At 44.8% G+C, this 21,022-nt stretch overlaps 1 protein-coding gene across 3 annotated transcripts; it reads left to right on the top strand.

Annotated features, from left to right (window-relative positions):
• The first annotated feature begins 2,654 nt into the window (after window positions 1-2,654).
• DAO (D-amino acid oxidase) lies at window positions 2,655-20,114 on the top strand. 3 transcript variants are annotated; one of them, XM_083407332.1, is made up of 12 exons: window positions 2,655-5,588; window positions 6,911-7,034; window positions 8,531-8,746; window positions 10,425-10,486; window positions 10,911-10,987; window positions 11,507-11,572; window positions 12,027-12,081; window positions 14,310-14,414; window positions 14,681-14,763; window positions 16,453-16,570; window positions 19,342-19,440; window positions 19,758-20,114. In XM_083407332.1, the coding sequence occupies exons 3-12, from the start codon at window positions 8,656-8,658 to the stop codon at window positions 19,887-19,889; spliced, it is 888 nt and encodes a 295-aa protein (XP_083263458.1). In that variant the 5' UTR covers window positions 2,655-5,588; window positions 6,911-7,034; window positions 8,531-8,655; the 3' UTR covers window positions 19,890-20,114. The 3 variants fall into 3 exon arrangements, with proteins under 3 accessions (XP_083263458.1, XP_083263456.1, XP_083263457.1); XM_083407330.1 differs by having other exon boundaries at window positions 10,372-10,486; XM_083407331.1 differs by lacking the exon at window positions 6,911-7,034 and having other exon boundaries at window positions 10,372-10,486.
• The last annotated feature ends 908 nt before the right edge of the window (window positions 20,115-21,022 follow it).

The following is a 21,022-nucleotide window of genomic DNA, read 5'->3' as shown; positions in this document are numbered from 1 at the left end:
AGAAATTATTAGAAAATATATTAAGAGGAAGCTAATAATTAGTACATTCAATATTACAAATGTTAATTACATTGGGAAATGATGGTAATTTTACTTTATTTTATTTTATCTTAGTTAGAAAATATGTGGAAAGAGTAATTTAATATTTAACTGTAAATTTATGTAAGGTTATTTTTTCTTTGTATGTGTGGATTTAAGATACTCTATGGTATCTATGGACATGGGTGGCGCTGTGGGTTAAACCACAGAGCCTAGGACGTGCCAATCAGAAGGTTGGCGGTTCGAATCCCCACGATGGGGTGAGCTCCCGTTGCTTGGTTCCTGTTCCTGCCAACCTAGCAGTTTGAAAGCACAAAGTGCAAGTAGATAAATAGGTACCATTCTGGTGGGAAGGTAAACGGCGTTTCTGTGGGCTGCTCTGGTTCACCAGAAGCGGCTTAGTCATGCTGGCCACATGACTGCTCAGCCAATAAAGCAAGATGAGCGCCGCAACCCCAGAGTCGCCTGCGACTGGACCGAATGGTCAGGGGTCCCTTTATCTTGGTCACCCTCCTTTGCACATGCTCCAGCTGGTCAATATCCTTCTTAAATTGTGGCACCGAGAACTGGACACCATATCCCAGGTGATAATTTTTTTGAATCTGAACTGAATAAAAAAAGTCGAGGTGGGAAATATTATCTGATGAGATTTTCACCCTGGATTGCTCTGACCATGTTTATCTGTCATCTACACAGTGGAATGGAATAAGCTACCGTATTTTTCGCCCTATAGGACGCACTTTTTCCCCTCCAAAAATGAAGGGGAAATCTGGGTGCGTCCTATGGGGCGAATGCAGGCTTTCGCGCACCGACCCCTCTCGCTCTCCAGGCTTCAGGAAGACATCCGCAGCCTAGGCAGCCCTGCGGGAGGTCCCGCAGGGATGTCCAGGGTGCGGATAGCAGCCTCCTTCCCGGAGTGTCAGGCGCCCTGAAAGCAGAGCGCCCGACGCTTCGGGAACACATCCGCACCCTAGGCAGCCCAGCGGGAGGTCCCGCAGGGCTGTCTAGGCTGCGGATAGCAGCCTGCTTCCCGGAGCGTCAGGCACCCTGAAAGCAGAGCGCCCGGCGCTTCGGGAACATATCCGCAGCCTAGGCAGCCCTGCGGGAGTTTCCCGCAGGGCTCCCCACGCTGCGGATAGCAGCCTGCTGCCTGGCGCGAGGGGCGCCCTGAAGCAGAGCGCCCCTCGCGCCGGGCAGACATCCGCAGCGTGGGGAGCCCTCCAGGAGTTCCCCGCAGCGCTCCCCACGCTGCGGATAGCAGCCTGCCGCCCGGCGGGTGGGGCACCCTGAAGCAGAGCGCCCCTCGCGCCAGGCAGACATTGGCCAGCCCCGCAAGCTCGGGGGACAGCAGGGAGGCGCAGCGCTGCCACCCCGCTGTTCCTCGACCTGGTTCGGTTTCCCCGACCTGCTTTTGGGGGGGAAATAAAGGGAAAAAATTTTTCCTTTATTTCCCCCCCCAAAAACTATGTGCGTCCTATGGGATGGAGCGTCCTATGGGACGAAAAATACGGTATATCTCTAAATCAGGAGTGGTAAATTCCCCACAGCCTCACAGGACCCCACTGATTTTGACAGCACTGGGAGTGCAATTTACTCCATCCCCAGCCATCAGGTTGATCAATGGGCCAGTCTGAGCACACAAGCCCTATATAGCTGTGACCCCAGAACTTGCACCTCAGCCTGTCTTGGGTGGAAGGATGCTGCCTGGAGTCTGCCCTTGTTCTGTTACTACTGCTTTGTTTTTGTTTTTGTGTTTTGTTTTTTTTTAAAAAAAATTAATTCAAAATTAAAACAAAACATATTATCCAGAACATATCATCCTTATTCCCCCCCCCATTTTTCCTCCCTCCCCCCACCCTCCCACACAAAACCCCCCACCCCACCCCACCCAGCTTCCCTCAGTTCCAGTCTTTGGTTTCTCTGAGAATGCTATTTTCTGCATGTTACAAAGCTGTATAGATCCTCAAACTATTTAGCGGATTATCATCGATAAAAAAGTTTGTGAATGTTTATTCAAAGCCAGCCAAGGAGTCCAGTTTGCTTTGTTGCGTCTTCAAATACTTTGTAAAGGGTTCCCATTCTTCTTTAAAGTCACAGTTATCCTTGTCCCGTAGCTTGTATGTCAGTTTTGCCAGTTCTGCATAGTCCATCAATTTTTCTTGCCATGATTCTTTAGTTGGGGTTTCTTCAGTCTTCCATCCTTGTGCTATTAGAACTCTCGTGGCCGTTGTCGACCTGAAGATGTTTTTCAGCTTTTTTGGCAGATCTTTCCCTACAATCCCTAACAAAAATGCTTCAGGTTTTTAAACAAATGTTAAATGGAGGATTTTCTTCAATTCGTTGTATATCATTTCCCAAATTTTTTAAATTACATTACAATCGCACCACATATGAGAAATTGTCCCTTCCTTTTCCTTACACTTCCAACATATATTTGAACTAGATTTGTACATTTTCCCTAATTGCACTGGTGTCGTGTATCATCTGTACATCATCTTCATGTAATTCTCCTTCAGTAGGAAACAATCTGTAAATTTAAAATCAGTTTTCCATAATTTTCCCAAATCTTCCATCATAATGTTGTGACCTACATCTTTTGCCCATTTAATCATAACTGATTCTACCTATTAATCTTTCATCTCCCATTCTAATAATATGCTATATGCGGCCTTCAGTAGTTTCACTTTCCCTTCAATCACTTCCGTTTGAAACCTAGATCTTGTGTAACTGAATCCTGTCTTGCTGTCTTCTTTATGTGTTTCATATAGTTGTCAATAATGCAACCAACTCTGAAAGTGGTCTTTGATCTCATTGTAATCTCTTAATTTCCATTTTCCATCATGGTCCTTTAATAAATCAACATATGTGAGCCATTTGCCTTTCTTTCTAAGTGGCTTGAGCAGTAATGCTTCATGTGGTGAAAGCCACCACAGGGTCTTTTGTTCCAACAAGTCTTTGTATCTCTCCCATACTCTCATTAGTGATTTCCTAATTATATGGTTGTAAAAACTTCTATGAACCTTCCCTTTCCCGTACCATAAGTATGCGTGCCAGCCGAATCTGTTGTCCTTCTAGTTCTAATGCCTCTCGCTTATCCAATCTCATCCAATCCCTAATCCATACCAAACAAGCAGATGCATAATACAATTTAAGGTCTGGGAGGGCAAACCCGTCTCTGTCTTTTACATCTGTAACTATTTCATGATTTATCCTTGGCCTTTTGCCCACCCAGATAAATTTTGAAATCTCTTTCTGCCATTTTTTAGAACATTCATCTTTCAGGAGGCCTGTATTGCTTGAAAAAGAAATAGCATTTTTGGCAACACATTCATTTTAATCGCCGATATTTTTCCTAGCAATGAGAGATTCATTCTACTCCATATTTCTAAATTTCTTTTTACCTCAAGCCAATTTTTTCATAGTTATTTTTAAATAGGTTTATATTTCTTGATGTTAACCAAATCCCTAAATATTTAAGCTTTTTATGGACTTCAATCTCAATGTTTTGTTCTAACTCGGTTCTTTCTTCTTCCTTCATGTTTTTAACTAATAATTTACTTTTATTCCTATTTAGCTTAAATCCTGTCACTTCCCCAAATTTCTGATTTTTTTCTTTAGCAAGTGAAGTTTTATCACTAGGTCATCTGCATACACTTTTAACTTGAATTCACTTTTCCCAGTTTTTACACCTGTGATCTCTTTATCCGCTCTTATGTTTTTGGCAAGTACTTCCAAGACCAGGATAAACAATAATGGTGATAATGGGCATCCTTGTCTCATTCCTTTTTGGATCTTACAATCATCTGTTATCACCTGATTTATAATTAATTTGACTTTTTGTTCTGAATAGATTGCAGCTATTCCTTTTAAAAACTTAGAACCACTTCTGATTTCTTCTAACAGCTTTATCATGAACTTCCAAGAAACATTATCAAAGCTTTTTCAGCATCTGTAAACATCATTGCTGCTTTCTTTTCATTTTTAGCCTCCAAATATTCTATTATATTCAAAATATTCCTTATATTCTTCTTCATTTGTCTTCCTGGTAAAAACCCGGCTTGATCTTGATGTATATATTCATTTAGGGTTTTTTTAATCTATTACCTAGGATATTTGCAAACAATTTGTAATCATTATTTAACAAGGAGATAGACCTATAGTTTTTAATTTGAAGCAAATCTGCGTCTTGTTTTGGAATTACTCTTATATAGGCCTGTTTCCATGTTTCTGGGATTTCTCCTATGTTCAATATTTCATTCATAACATCTTTCAATGGGTTCGCTAACTGTTCATTTAATTTCTTGTAATATTTTGCCGTAAAGCCATCCAGACCTGGAGACTTGCCATTTTTAGAGCTTTTTATTGCCTCAAGTAATTCTTTCATTGTTATCTGGGAGTTAAGAATGTTCTTTTGTTCTTCTTTTAAATATGGCATATTGCTATTTCTGATGTGTTCTTCTATCTTAAATGTTTCTTCTTTCCCTTGTCTATACAGCTCAGAAAAATATTTAACAAATCCTTCTCTTATTTCCTTCAGCTTGTCTGTAATTCTGCCATTTATGTTAATTTTATTTATGGAGTTCCTTTGTTCACCTTTTTTCAACTGCCAGACTAACAGCTTCCCTGGTTTATTTGCATGCTCAAATTATTTTTGTTTTGCTCTTTTTATTTTCCGGCTAATTTCCTCATTTATAATCATTGAATATTGGGTTTGTAATGTTTTGATTGCCTGTTTTACTGCCTCTTTATTTGCCCTGTTTGGCAGCTGTTTCTCCTTTTTCATAATTTTCTCTAATTTTTCTTTTTTCTTTTTCTCTCTCAATTTCCTTTTAAATGGGTTTTGTTGTATAAAGAGTCCTCTCATTACAGCCTTGCTGGCGTCCCAGACCGTCTGTACCTTTGTTTGCCCTTGACTGTTTATTTCAAAATAATCCGTCAAGGTCTTTTTGGCTTTTTCAACAATTTTTTGATCATCTAATAAATCATCATTTAATCTCCATCTAAAAGAGATTTTGCTTTCTTTTTGTAGTTCCACAGTCAGGGAATTATGGTCTGAAAAGGTTCTGGGATTGATTTCAATTTTTTTGACTCTTGTTTCCAATTCTTTGGAAATCCATACAGAATCTATTCTCGAGCTGCTATCATGTCTGTTACTACTGCTTTGGAACTTGCTCCTGTCACTTTAGACCACGGCATCTGCTTCCCCTTCAGCTGACAGCCAGCTCTTCCCACTTCCTGAAGGCAGGTCATGGAACCTTGTCAAGGCCTGACACAGAGTCCCAGTTTGAAACAGGGAGTGCTCTCAGGAAAATGCCAACTCTTCAGCTTTCGTAGCACAGAAGGTTAAACTCCACCTCACTCTCCCCCATGTTCATTCTACAGGGAACTTTGACCCCTCTTTCCAAGCTCCTGAAATACACAAGGTTTGTGACTAGTCACCTTGCAAGTCGTTCTCAGGATCCAGTCTGGAGACTGCCTGCCTGCCTACAACTTGGGGCCATGGTTGAGTGAAAAAGCATTTCTGGAAAGTGTATTTTGTCAGCAAGAGGGTAACATTTATTTATTTTCTTTCTTTTGACTTGCTAAAAACAAATGTGCCTGCCTGGTGGTTGTGTGTGCTTGCAGAAAACATTGCTTTCTTTCATTGTTTCTGAATTCTGCCCTTCGAGGGGATTGGCTTGAAAGCAGTAGGAATTGGCAAAGAACTGGCTTGAAAGGAACTGAAAACAAGCTGGGCTTTCCGTATTCGGTTATCTCCTGGGCTGCTGCTGTTTTGCAAATTGGTGAAATGTGGCTTCTGACATGTCAAGTTTTCAGAATTGCAGCTTCCATTGTGAATAATTTTAGAAGTCCCTGCTTCTGAGTCTTTGCAGTTGTCAAGCAAGACATGATGGTGTATGGCAAGCTAGTTTCCCCTAAACCCTTGGAAGACAGAGGAAATCTGGTTGATAATGCCAGCATAACCTCAGCATTTCAGTGATTAAAATGAGGAAACACTTGAAATACCCATAGTTTCACCCAAGGTCAGTCCAAGACATTTTGGCACCTGAGCTGAAGCACAAAATGGCACCTCCCTGCTGCCAGGGAAAAGGGTACATGAAGATCTGCACTGGAAACGGGGGGGGGGGGGGCATTCTAATCAACCTCACCCAATGGTTGAATCAAGGGAATCACTGGGAATCAAGGTCGGGGGGGGGGAGCTATGAATCATGCAGGGCAGATGCAGAGCCCAGGAGATGCCAGAGGGCAGCCCTCCACCATTTCCTCCCTAGGGGTGGGAGGCCAGCAGCACCTCCTTTACACCCTGGGAGTTGTAAAGCAGGCGGCGGATCTGACCTCCAAGGAGCAGGCAGCAACTGTGGTGGCAGCAGCGGCAGGCAGTGCACACCCTGGAGGCAGGAACTGCTTCCCCTGTGGATCCTGCCTCCCTAGGCTGTCTCCTCATATTGCTTCATTCCAAACAAAACTGCCTGGACACCCATCCCCTACATCACACATTAAAGAAGGCTGTTGTTTGTTGCATGCTGTGCTCATGTACTCTGCACTAAAGAGGTTCTCTGTTAACTTTAAAAAACAAACAAACCCACAAAGGTGAATGCAGGAAGCTGCCTTATCCCAAGTCAGACCATTAGTTCACCCAACTCAGTATTGTCTACACTGACTGGCAGCAGCTTCCCATGGGTGCACATTCCACTGTGTGTGCTCTTTGAGTTAAAGATCTACTAGGAAATCCATACTTGTTTCTCAGTGTGTTGTCAGCAGTTCAAAATACACCTTGGCAGCTGCGGGGGTGGGGGATGGGCAGGCTGTGTTCTGGACGGATGCCTTACAGTTCATGTGCATTCATTCACATGTGGGCCTTTCTCCCCAGCCTGGTGCCCTGTGTAAATCATAAGAGCCTGCTGGATCAGGCCAGTGACCCATTGAGCCCAGCCTCCTGTTCCCACAGTGCTGAAGCAGTTGCCGACTGGAAGTCCACCAGCAAGATCCTTCAGGTGAGGAAGCAGAGCAGAGCCATGTGGCTAGTAGCCACGGATAGCCCTTTCCTCCTCCACAGATTTCCAGTCCCCTTTTAAAGCCATCTCAGTTGGTGGCCATCCCTGTGGGAAGGTGCTCCACAGTTTAGCTCTGTGCTGCATGAAGAAATCCTTGTTAGACATCTCCTGAATTCAGCTTCACAGGTCCAGCTGTCCACAGGTTCTAGTGTTAGGGGGGGGGGGGTCTCCATCTACTGTCTTTAAGCTCTGCATGATTTTAAACACTATTTATGATGTTTCCCCTTACTCATCTTTACTCACAGTCCCCAAAGCTGCAACCTTTCCTCATAGGGAAAAAGGCTTCATTTGACCATCCCTGGGACAGTCGCTGGCTGGTTTGTTTGTTTGCAGCAGTCCGTTATAAACTACCGCCCAGTCTATCTTTCAAAAGAGAGCAACACATTTTCTGTTTGTATCAAACTCCAGCATTACCAAGAATATTCACGTTTGATGGTTCGTGGAGAATAAGGCTGCTATGCTCTGCCACCTCGCTTGGAGGGAGGCAGCAATTTTCCTGAATCCCAGTTGCTGGCAAGTGCAGGAGGGGAGAGCGGTCCTGGGCCTGGCTCCTGCCTGCTGGCTTCCCCTGGGGGCATCTGCTTGGCCACTGTGAGGACAGGAGGCTGGACCAGATGGGCCACTGGCCTGATCCAGCAGCCTCTTCTCCTGTTCTTATGGAAGATAGCAAATTCTTTTTTTTAAGCTAGCACAGTCCCCCCCCCCCCAAAAAAAAAACCCCTCACATTTTGTTATTCTGGCAATCAGCTTTTCTGCCACTTGCAGGGTTTCTTTCTGCTGTCTTTCTCTGAAAGAAACGGCTGTGCTGACAGAATAGCCATTCAAGACTCTGCCACAAGGGAAGCCAAGTTCTCTGGCCAGTGGGTGCAGAGTTTTGAGAACGGGGAAGCAGCCCTTTCACGCCGGCATTCCTGTGCACAGAGGGATCTATTGTTAGCCCCTGAGCAGAAGGAGCGGCATCTGGGGGGTGTGCCAGGCTCTCCCGGCTGGAGTGTGGCACACTGACCTAGAAACTCACCAGCCTGCATGCTTTTGTGCCTTCCAATCCTAGGGTTGCCATATTTCAAAAAGGAAGAACCAGGACACCCCAAATTTTGTTGAGCTTTTTGGTAAATCTACCAAAGAATAACATAAAATTGGGATTAAGGAGTTTTAATGGGATGGGGGATGGTGTGTGTGCTTTGTCTTGTTGGTGTAGTAGTGGCCGCCCGTGCCCTTCTTCTGATAGGAAATGCTCTGTAGTGGGGGACAAAAAAAATGGGGAGGTCAAGGAGGGGCAAGGAAGTGAGAAAAGTCCTTATTTCAATCTGAGGAATGTTGGAGGGGATGCAAATAGAGTTACCAAGCCTAGGTATGGCCACCCAGGAATGAGTTCTGCTATGTTTGTTGGGATTTAATGCCAGATGCACAAAGCTGTAGCCATTTTCTTCCCCCAGGAGAGAATTTAAGCCCCCCACCATGCGTGTTGCTGTGATTGGAGCCGGCATCATTGGACTGTCCACAGCCCTCTGCATCCGTGACCGATACCACTCAGCAGATCAGCCCCTGGAAATAGAGATCTATGCCGACCACTTTACGCCTCACACCACCAGCGACGGGGCAGCGGGTCTTTGGCAGCCATATCTCTACGACAAGGGAAACACTCAAGAAACGTAAGACCCCTTTCACTCTACAGGACGGTGGAGTCAGGGTTGGCACTTGGCGGTGGCAGAAAATGTCACGGGACATAACAGACAACTTAGAGGGGTATTTGACAAAACATCGTTCTCAGTTGGTTGGTTTTGGTTATTGAATCTGTTCTGTGACAACCTGCGAGAAGTGAGCTTACAGGGAACCAGGCAGAGGGCCTTCTCGGTAGTGGCGCCTGCCCTGTGGAACGTCCTCCCAGCAGATGTCAAGGCAATAAGCAACTATTTTACTTTTAAAAGACAACTGTTTAGGGACGTTTTTAATTTCTGATGCTGTATTGTTTTTAATATTCGGTTGGATTTCCCCAGCGCAGAGTGGCTGGGGAAATCCAGCCAGATAGGCGGGCTATAAATAATATGATGAGGATGATGATGATGATGATATCTAAACATATTTGGCCTTTAGCTTAAAAATGTATAAATTACTTCCTTTGGCCTTCCAGACTGCTGTTTCTACACCTTACTTAATATAGCGCTCTCTGATTGCTTAACATTTTTTTCTGTATACCATCCGTGACAGGTGCACAAGTTTTGTTAAGCAGGTTGTGTTTGCCATTATATATTTTTTATTTGTCTGAGAAAAATTCCATAAAAATCTATTTATTTATAAAAACAAACAAACATAAGACTAAAAGCTTTGGATTCCCTGATAATTGAGGAATTACATCTCTTTATGTTCTCATCTGAGTAGCTCATCCTTGCACTGAGCCTTGTTGGTTCAGTCTCCCTGCTCTGCCTGTGTGGCTCTTCAGTGAGGACTAAACTGCAGAGGCAAATCTGAACTAAATATTCAGAAAAACTTCCCAAGGATAAGAGCAGTGGAGAGGTTGGTGAGGCCTTCTTTCTGTGAAGGCCTAGACAGGCAGGCAGCAGAAGTATGCTTCAAGCTGAAGGCAGCCAGCCATTTTGAAGGGAGTTGGAAGCGTTTCAGTGGGTCATTGTTTCCCATGGATGACACATAAGCAGAGCTGGGTTGGGTCAGTGCCTGGATAGGTGGAGGCCTGGAACCCACACATACACGCCTTTGGGATCCCAAATGGAAGAAAGGCAGGAGAAAAAGGGAAGAAAATGAAGGGAAAGCCTGGCCTCTTCCCAGATCCATGTGTTTCCCTTCCTTTCCCAGTGCATCTGTGAGAAGCAGACTGGAAGCCATTTTGGATTAACCATGGCTATGTCAACGTTGTCCAAAAACAAAGAACTGTGGCTAATCAAACTGTTTTATGAATTTGGTTGAAACACATGGTACTGTAGCTATGGTTAACCACAGTTTAGAGTCTGAATGTGATGCTAAACTGTGGGTAGTTGAAATCAAAAGCAAATACTTCCCAACTCCTCCTTGCAGACATACTGGAGAAGGGGAGGAGAGGTGAAGCATGTCAGCCTCGGAGGGGGTGGGTTGGACTAATTCCTGGCATAATAAACAATCCACCATTACAGGAAAGGCATTGTATTGGCATATTTGTCTTGGGAGAGGCATTGCATCGGGAGACTCATCCATTCTGTTTTCTGGTAGACCATCAAGTTGCAGGAAAATTTACAGTACAATCCTAGAGTGTGTAATTGTCTGACTGTATTATTTAATATGACAGACTCTGGAATAAAGAGACTTTTGATTATCTTCTTCAACACATTAATTCACCAGAAGCTGAGGAGATGGGGTTGTTTCTGCTCTCTGGATACAATCTCTTTACACAGCCAGTTCCGGTAAGTAACTCATGTTAAATAAGAGCAATTATTTCAAAGGATGTTTGGTCTTCCTTGTAGAAGGAGTTTTGGAGTATTGCATAGACAGATGATAATGGGAGATTGCTTTCCATGGCCTATTTGCATGACACTCAATATGGCTGTTTTTGCATCACTGCAAAGCAAAGGGGGAAACCCACAACCAATAGGTGTAGGAACATGAGGCCAAATGCATCTCAGGTGCATCTCTCTTCGTTAGTGGAATCTATTCTAATTTCTTGAATGACTTGCTCAAGAAGTGGTGCATGAATCACAGTTAAATGACGCCATTTGGTACAAATTATCAATTTTCACAGAGAACAAGGTGACTGGACCAGAGCATCTTAGACATGTGGACTCTTCCCTCAGTTGCCTTATAACTGGCACAATACTTTCTCCTCTGCAGGACCCATCATGGAAGAATATTGTTTTGGGATTTAGGACCTTGACACAGAAAGAGCTTGAGCTCTTCCCTGGCTACAGGTATTGATCAATTCTCTCTTCCCTTTAGGTTTTGGGTGTCATGGTTTGCTTTGTGAGATAAGGCTGACACTACCTCTCTGGTGGGCTAGGAGGCCATCTAGAGCAGGACTAAAATGAGGAGGGGGAGAGGTAGATTCCAGTGGCATAAATGACACTCCCTGGATGTGACGGCTATTATAGAATCATAGACTTGCAGAAACCTCCTCCAGCACCTTCCCAGACTAACAGGGAGAGTGCCACTGACCCTCTGACTCCCAGCTCAACATTCCAGTCACCAGAGGCAAGCAGGACATGCGCTCGAAAGGGTGCATTGCCACTTGAGGAAGGTGGATGGGATGGATGGAGTCCACCAAGAGAGAGTCGCTTTCCAGCCTCTCTCAACAACGCCCTCTCCACTTGATGCGATTTCACATGTATGCATGTAGCCCGGGAACAAAAGCCCTGGATAAGTGAAGGGACCCCTGTATTTCAGATGGTAGCCCATTGCTATGTCCTTATCTTTCCTTTCCCTGGTTTCAGCTATGGTTGGTTCAACACAGCTCTGATGCTGGAGGGCAAACGATATCTACCCTGGCTTACAAAGAGGTGTGTATGATATTTGCTTTCTTCTCTCTCTTCTGACAATATCCATACTGACCACGAGAAGGTGCCTTGTCAGAGTTTGACCATTGGTCTGCCAAGCTCGGTATTATCTCTACGCTGACTGGCTCTTCAGTTCCCTCCCAGCCCTACCGGGAGATGCCCTGGGAACGGAACATGGAACCTTCCACAGGCATAGCAGGTGCTCTACAAGTGCCCTTTGTCCGGAAGAGGCTGCCAGCCAGCCATGGTTCCTGCCATTTCTCCTATTCCGGCTGGCTTTTCAGGGTTCCTCTTGCCCTAATAGTCACCCAGCATCCAGTGCCAACAGTCAGCCAGCATGCAGAGACCTCACTGGGCTCTTTCTAGGGATGCCACCAGAATTGGAGAAGTGTCAGAATGTTAGCCATCAGTCACAGTGGCTCGCCCTGTTGTTTACAAGACAACATTTGTCTTACAGGTTAAGGCTGCAGAGCGTCAAGTTCTTTCATCGGAAAATTGAGTCCTTCCAGGAGGTTAGTTGGGAATTTAAATGTATTCTGGGAGGGGCATTGATAAAGGTATTTCCCTTCTCCACCAGCTGCGGACAGGATTAGATAGAGGGGGAGGGGGGAGTCTATTGTTAGGCTTTAAATATGGCTGCATTTTGAGCAGAACTGAAGCAAGGAATTTTGGGGAAGGCGAAAGCTTTGAGGTCTGAGGTTTTTCACAGTCCAGTGGTATACAAAATTTCAATAAATAAATAAATTCTGAATTCCTGCAAGATTGTAAAAATCATAATAATAACCCACCCATATATATGTTTACATGAACTGTATTTAATTTATTGAATAACACAATATAAAAACAAATTAGTTATGATTCTTGCATTGCACAGCACAGGTTTGGATTAGAATTAGATGGCCCTTTGTTTCCCTCCCAGCTCTGCCGTTCTATGCTTCTCTGAATTCATGTGGCCCAGTTGCTTCCCTTTACCTGGAAGGTGGGACCAGCCTTAAAACCTTTCCACCAGTCTGGAGTAGTTTCCCCTTAGCATCTCCTGTGGTCATTCCAATCCTCTCCTGGAGTTTTCTTAAATACGCTTGGATAGAAATATGTCAGTTGCTGGTAAAAAGCCATTCTGGAACTTTGGCATCTTTGACAAAGGTTTACAAAAGACAAAGTTGAAATTCTTCAATATTGCCAAGGGACAATGTGTCGTCTACAACACAGGTTCAAAGATGATAGGATATTCCAGACTAGGAGTCCCAAACTTTTTTTTAGCCCTCGGGGCATATTTGGAAATTTTGGAAACTGTTGGTAGCACAACCAAAAACCTTTTTACAAAAGAAAAACCAGCAATGTTCAGATGCGACCCCCCCCCGACAGGTGAAGCGCCTGTGCTCCCCACAAAACACCTCCTTTAAATTATAAACATTGGAAGGGTGGGGGGCATTGGCAGGTGCCAAGGGTTATATCTGAGGGTTCCATGGAGTCCTTCGGAACCACATTGGGAAACCACTTTGAGACACTAGACCAGCCGTGGGTCCCAGCCAATGTTGGACTACAACTCCTCCCATCAGCGTCAGCCAGCATGGCCCAGTGGTCAGGGATGATGGGAATTGTAGTCCAACAATACACACCACACATTATGATGCCACTTTAAACAGACATGGCTTCCCCCAAAGAATTAAGGGACCTGTGGTTTGTTAAGCATACTGAGACGTGTGAAGAAGCCCCTCTTCCTCTCCCGGAGCGACATGGATGCTTTAGCTGAGATTCCTGCATTGCAGGGGGTTGGACTAGATGAACATTGGGGTCCCTTCCATTTCTACAACTCTAAGATTCTATGACTCCCAGAACTATTTAACAATCAATCCCTCTTCACAGGGAACCGTATAGCTCTGGGGGTTTCATAACAACTCTCAGCATCCTTAACACACTACAGTTCCCAGAGTTCCTTGGGGGAAGCCTTGATTATTTAAAGTGACAACCTAGTGCTCTAAATGCTTGGTGTGACTGTAAGCCCAGACATCCCTGTGGTGATCACACAGGGTCCCCGGACGTTTCACCGTCTATTGATCCCTGTGCCACCACTTTATTTCTTGCTGCCACCACCCAGGCCCCACCACCTGGTACAATACTGAGTCCAGTCAGGGTTAGATTGGAACATAAACTTCTGTTTATTTATTGCAGTTTAACAAGCGTGTGTGGTTTCATAAACGGTATCGGTCCATTACAATCATGGGTGCCTATCCAGACCTATAACTTCCGCTACCTGCTGTCTCTCACTAAACCACCTCTCAGATATTTACTTGTCTTCCTAGCTCCTAACTGTTCCTGACTCAGCTTATTTCACTACACTAACTCAACCTACCCCCAGACTCTATCCCAATTCACTCCCACTCCAACCAACCTCCCAACTAACTCCTCCTTCCACCCCTCCCAGAGCTGGTTTTATAGTTCCTCTGACTCCACCCCCCTGGGTTCTGATTGGGTAACCTGTTTAACTATTTCACCTCCAGCACTCTCATATGTTAACGTCACAACCCCCAACCATCTGCCCTCTCTCTAGATATTTCTGGAGTATGGCTCCAATAATTCCTGCCCTGCTTTAGGCAGATATGGTGGACTTTCCAAACCATTTTTTGCTAAGCAGGACAGAAAACCAGGGTGGCCAACCTCTGGCCTTCCATATGTTTTTGGATTCCAGTTCCCATTTGCCTTCAGAGACAGTAACACCACAAATCTGTCTTTTGCTTAGTTGATGGCTGAAGGTGTGGACATCATAATCAACTGCACAGGGGTTCGTGCTGGGGAGCTACAACCTGACCCTGAGTTACGCCCGGGCCGGGGGCAAGTCATCAAGGTGAGGCCAGGCTTTCTAGGACTCTTTTGGCTGCCTTGCAAGAAGGGAAGAAGCTGCCTGTCTACCTGCAGTCCTGGTGGGGCTATGATGGGGTTGATGGGTCAGCAAATCCGTGACATTGCTCAAGCTGAGGATCCAGACCAGAGTCAGGAGTTTTATACGGCAAGGTGGGGGGGCTTGATTTGTTCCTCAGGTCACCTGATTCCTGCCGGGGTGAATGCAGCAATACACGCTTGCTGTTGCCTCTTCTTGTTTTGGCTCTCTAGGTCGAGGCCCCCTGGGTGAAGCATTTCATCATCACCCATGATGTTGAGACTGAGATCTATAACACACCTTACATCATACCTGGGTAAGGAAAACATAACTGACTATGACAGAATGTCGTCTTCCCCAATTGGATGCCTTCCAGATGTTTGCTCCTCCAGCTCCCATCAGGCCCTGCCAGTGTGCTGCTGAGTTGTACTGCAAAACATCTGGAGGACTCCTCGTTGGGGAAGCCCAATGGCATTTGTGTTGTGAACCCAAATAAATGCTTGCTCAGGGTTGGGGAATCTCAAGCCCAGGGTCTGGGTGCAGCCTTCCAGGCCTCTTTGGTGCTTAGGACCCTTCTTGGTCTGCACCCTCACTTCACACCGTCTGCTGGCACCCACCTCAAGCGCTTTAACCTGCTTGGAGGTGTCCTTCCACTGGGGCAATGCTGCTTGCTTGCCTGGAGGGAGGGAGGGGCATGTGAGGTGCCGGGTGCAGAGATTTCTGGAATGTAGCCTAATGTACAAAGATAAGTGTCACATCTCGCCCACTTTTGCCTTTGTGGGGATGGACAGATCTGTCCTTCCGTGTCCTCTCAGTTTCTAATTTTTCCAGCCTTGGATTAAGCAGTCCACATTTCTGCAGCAATGTCTGATTTTTTGATTTTTTTTAATCCTCACAAAAATTCTTCAGCTTTTTATGTGCAAATTTCTCCTAATTAACACTTTTTTCATTAGGGATAGAAGGAGCTGTCCATTTCAGTTCTCTCTCTTTCTGGTTTTGCTAATTCAGTTCACATTTGGCAATTTTAAAAAACCCTTCATGAAAATTATTCAGCATTTTACATGTAGATTTCTGCTAACAAACACATTTTTATCTGTAGTTTTGACTCATGTACACGTTTTTGCAAACTCTTTCCCCTCATATGGTGCATTTTTGCATGTTATTTTCACAATATATTCATTTCTATGCACACTGTCACCTAATAAACGCATTTCTGCAAGCATTTGCTGGAGAACTGCATTGCAAGATTCAGTTAAGTGCAAATTTCGAAGGATGACTGTGCTTTGGTTCTCATATTGTTTCAGAAAGTGCAGATTTGATACATTCAAGATTAAATGCAAACAGAATTGAAATTCTCCCTCAACCCCAGCCTCCAATCACTACTGGAATGCGGCCCCTAAGAGGGTGATGTGGCCTTTGGGCTGAAACATTTCCACCCCCTGTGCTTTATGTGATTTCTTAACTCTTGTTCGCTTGGCCATTTCAGGATCTGCTGCCCATCCCAACCCACAACACAGAGGTAACAGATAGGACAGTAATCATGGGTCACATCCACACCATGCATTTAAAGTGCATGGCTTCCCCTAAAGAATCACGAACTGTAGTTGTTGTCCCCGTCCCCCCCAAAGCTACAACCCCCATACAAATGACAGTTCCCAGGATTCCTTGGAAGAAACCATGTACTTCAAATGGTGTGGATGTGGCCTAAATGATCACAGGCCCAAAGAGCATCTCCTTGGGGCCTCTGGCCATCCTGGAGCCCTGGGACGTTTGTGGTGTGATGCACACAAGCATTGCTTGGGAGACTCAGAGCGTCACGTCTCCCACAGGGAAAAAGGAGCAGGAGCAGGAGGCTGACACCAAACGCAATAGACTGCCATTGTGGCTTGGCAGTAGCCAGCCTGGCACACTTGTGTGACCCTTGCTTGACACCATTTCTTCCAACCTGGCTTAGGGCTGATTCCACACACACACACTGCCACTTCCCTTTCTGTTTCTGCTGTAGGAGCAACGCAGTGACATTGGGAGGAATATTTCAGCTGGGAAACTGGAGTCAAGAGAACAGCCCCCAGGACCACCAGCGCGTTTGGCAAGGGTGCTGTGAGCTGCTTCCTAGCCTCCAGGTACAGTGACCAGCGTGGGGACCGAGCAGGCCGTCATGCTCTCCAAGCCCTCCCTGCACACAGGGGGAATTCCGGGCGCAGCACAACCTGCTTGGAGTTTCCCTTGGGTTAAAGGAGTTCCTTTATTTATTTTTTGAAATAATTTTTATTTGATTTTACGAAATCATTCACACAAGTAATATTATCAAAGACATTAACATTTACACAAGATTCTTCCAAATCTCAAGTCTTCCCTCCTCACCTCCATGGGTTCTTTAAATAACTTTTTAAACTGCATATTATAAGTCCATCTAATTTACCATCCTCCATTGTATCCAAAATCTTGTATCATTGCAAGAGTTATTTAAAGCCTGCCAAAGAGTTCAAGTGTTTACAGTGGTCTTTCAAGTACAATATATATTTATCCCATTCTTTGTTGAAGTTTTGATCCTCCTTGTGAGGAATGTGTGTGGTTGCTCACAAACAGCCAGGACTCTGACCTGTCTTTTACAGGTTTTATTGAGTGCAAACTATGTAGAGTGCAGAAGTCCAAAATCCATGTCTGCCTCAATCACTAGCAGATTCCAGAAGTGGTTTCTTCCGGTTTGCCTTCCAGCACAAAAGCCCGGAGAAAACCCCCTCTCCGCCTCTTTTCCTTACGTTTATTCCCCTGGCGAAAACAACTCCTTGGGAGCCGCGTTGTGGCTCATCTCAGGCTGAGTGAGCCTTTGCAAACCCCCCCCCTTTCTTCATCCATTTCTCCTGAGGCCTCTCAGGACGTTCCTGCCTCTCTCCCCTTCCTTGATGGCAGCCCCTGACACTCCTGAGTTCTGATTTTCCCTGGTTAATCTTGCCCTCTCTGCGTAGTCCAATAATTTCATCTGCCAGTCCGCCCTAGTAGATATCTTGTCATCTTTCAAACTCTGGGTAAGAAGCATCTTTGCTGCTGTTGTAGCATACATAAAGTCTCTTCAGTTTCTTCAGTATCTCTGCACCTACAATTCCTAACAAAAAGGTTTCTGGTTTTTTTAACAAAAGTTATTTTAAACATTTTTTTTCAATTCATTTTATATCATTTCCCAGAATTCCTTTACAATTCCACCACATATGATGAGAGGTGCCTTCCTTTTCCTTACATTTCCAACAAACATGTGAACTTGACCTATACATTTTTGCTAATTTACTTGGGGTTAAATATCAGCAATACATCATTTTCATATAATTTTCTGTTAAAGTATAACACATAAATTTCAAATCCTCTCTCCATAGTTTTTCTTTTCCCAGTGCTTTTTTGTGGGGGGATGCAAGAGTATGCATACCCCTAAACATTTTGTGAATTTTTGTACTTTTGTCCATTTACTGTATTTATTTTTCCTGATTTGAACTATAAAATGGTGATTTTCTTGAGTCAAAATGAGAGCACCCCTAAACATTATTTTAAAGAAGAAAGCACTGGTTTTCCCATGCTGCAAACTGTATATTTATACCCAAAATCTCTTGCTCTGGGTTAAAAGAGTTCCTGGTGGCTTAAAGAGTTTGTACCATGTTTGCACAGACAAGTAATGTATAAATGGAAGCCAGTGGCAAGACATGCCTATCTGGGGGCAGACCTGTTTCATAACATTTGTATACAGCTTGATTGCTAAAAAACAGCAACCACAAAGAATAAAACAATGAAATTGTTAGTAAAAAGTTATTACTGTTATTAAAAAAAAATTAAAACCAACAATAAGTTAAAAAGTAAATTAAAGTACAGGTCAACATTCTCATAGCTCAGTCTCAATGTGCCTCTCACTGTGTGTTTAAGGGTCTCTTGGCTTATTTCCACCTCTAGAATAGATCGCATGGAGTCTGCAGAGGAGGGCTTTTCACATTTAGGGTTCTGTCACTGAAATTGCCTGGATGAAGGGTGGTATATAAATTTAATAAATAATAATGATAATTTGTCCATCCCTAGGCATTAAAGCATCATATTGGAGCTCTCAGGGGATGAGGGGTTGTGTGAACCCTGTTAGAGTGCTGGAAGCAAAGCTCTATGAGGAAGAGAAGCAGAATTTGTTGCTATCTCTCGCTCCCCCCCCCCCACTTTTTTCTTTTTTGGCTGGGTTTCTCTATTCATCATGATTCTGGCAGGCAGAAATTCAGCAGGTGGGGAAGAGTTCCTTTCAGTATTGCTGTTGGAGTGTTTGCAGTTACTGATAGCTTCCATTTGATAATTGTAGTGCTTTGAAGTCATTTCTGCACCAGGTAAAGTAATTTTTAGCTCCTCCCATTCCCCCCACCTGCCTTTATTTTGTCTGCCCCGTCCTGTACTTTCCCCAACCCAAGGTGGCATCCCTAGATCTCAGACAGGGCTGTGCCCAAGCCTGTGGCCCAGGAATGGGGGACCCGCAGGGGCCCTCCAGATGTTGCTGAACTACAACTCCCATCACCCTTGACCAGGGATGGCCGAACCTGGCCCTCCAGCTGTTTTTGGACATCAACTCCCATCATCCTAACAGGACCAGTGGTCAGGGATGATGGCAACTGTAGTCCCAAAGCAGCTGGAGGGCCACGTTTGGCCATCACTGCCCTTGATGGCAGGCTGGCTGGCGCTGATGGGGAGGGCCCACATCTGCTGCAGTTTCCTGTCCTTGAGCTGGAGATGCAACACCCCAGTCTTCTACCACTGTGTTATGGCTCTTCCACAGGAAGATCCAGTATAAGCACTGTCAAAATGGATTGCTGTCCCCACTTCCCATGTTTTCTTACAATTGCCTGCTCTGAATAACCATGCATGTTGCTGCTTCCAGAAAGCCAAAATCATCCATGAATGGAGCGGTCATCGTCCCGTACGGCCAAGAGTCCGATTAGAACACCAGGCTGTTCGCCATGGGATGTTACAATCAGAGGTGGGTAACTTTCCGTATGCATGGTGTGAATTGATTTGTGGAACAGGATCAGGCCTTGCATGGTATCTCACACATGCTGAGGCTAGGACTCTCATATATCCTTGGGGGGGGGGGGTTACTCTAAGGCTGCAGTCCTGTGTACGAGTAAGCTAGCCCTACTGAAATTTAGTGAAACAAAATGCGGTTCTCTGTGTGTTTGATGTGTGGATGGTGCATTAATCGACTCTGACATTCAGTTGCCGTAGGAAGTAATGTTTTCCTTCCTGCTGTTTTCCTTGGTGAAGTAGCTCTCTTCTTGCCTTTTCCTTCTCTCTCAGGTGATCCACAACTATGGCCATGGTGGTTTTGGGCTCACCATCCACTGGGGTTGTGCCATGGAGGTAGCCCATTTGTTTGGGAAGATTCTAGAAGACAGGAGGTTGGCCAAGCCACCCCATGCCAACCTCTGAGCACGTGGCAACAGTTCAGGCCACTTCGCTGACTTTTACTTGCTGGATGGATCTGCCTTTGCAGGATTAAGGAGCCTAGTTTTTAACTGTTTTCATAGAGTGTTTTGCTTTGTTTTTCTTGTATTGCTTTGTTCTTCTTGTAAACTTCTTGGAGTCTTCCCACCCTCTTACAATCAATTGGTATATAAATTATATGAAATAAAGAAATAATACTCTTAAAGATTATTCAAGGAAGCAAGCTGAAGGTATGATCCTCTCTACCTATTAAGACAATTTCTGCCAAAATAAAGGCAGCATCCCTCAAGCTTTTACTATGCTGGTATTGGATGCTTGTTAGACTGTTACACATCCTGCAAGATACTTTACTGATATGCTGGAGAGCCTATGGTCACAAGCGCACCTTCCTTCATATGTGGTGGCAGTGTGAAATATTAACAGCTTATTTGTGGTCTATATTCATGGACCTTTCTGCAATAAGAAACCAGTCTCTAACCCCAGACCCGGTATTAGCTCTCCTGGCCATTGACAGTGACTTAAATCCCACCCTTGTTCACAAGGAGCTGCTAAGACTGTTCTTTGCAATAGCCAGACTCAACATTGCCAAACATTGGAAATGTGCAGCAGGTCTTTCTAGGGATGGGTGTTTTGAGAGGGTACAGGACATTGCCTTGTCTGAGCATTTAACCCACCATAAGAGGGTTTTAAGAGGGTTACAAAACAAGGCCATTTGATGTTGTATGGCAGTGGGTCCCAAACTGGGCAGTACCACCCCCTGGGGGTCAGTGGGATTACCAGAGAGGCATTAAGAGGCAAGGGGGCAGTAGCTGGGCACTGGCAGTGCAAATGACTACCAGACTTTGAAAAGCTGGTGTCACTGGTTCATGTTACTGGATTTTGTCGAATTAATTGAACTAAATAGTTACAACTAGATTTTGAATAATCATGCAGTTGTTACCATTTGGGTCTGCTGGCACCAGAGCCCCACATCTCATCTCTTGAACCCTGAGGAGACACTTCTGCCATTGGACTCTAATGACTGGATTCTAGACTCCTCAGAGGCTCAGGAAAGACCTGAGGAACTTTCTCCAAAGATACTCTGGCAGCTTGAAGTCCTGTGGCCAAGACAAAGCCAA

This window comes from Podarcis tiliguerta (genome assembly GCF_965153285.1).
Source record: "Podarcis tiliguerta genome assembly, chromosome: 13".
NCBI classification, from domain to species: domain Eukaryota; kingdom Metazoa; phylum Chordata; class Lepidosauria; order Squamata; family Lacertidae; genus Podarcis; species Podarcis tiliguerta.
The sequence above is the reverse complement of the archived record's forward strand: the minus strand, read 5'-3'. Positions and strand labels throughout refer to the sequence as shown.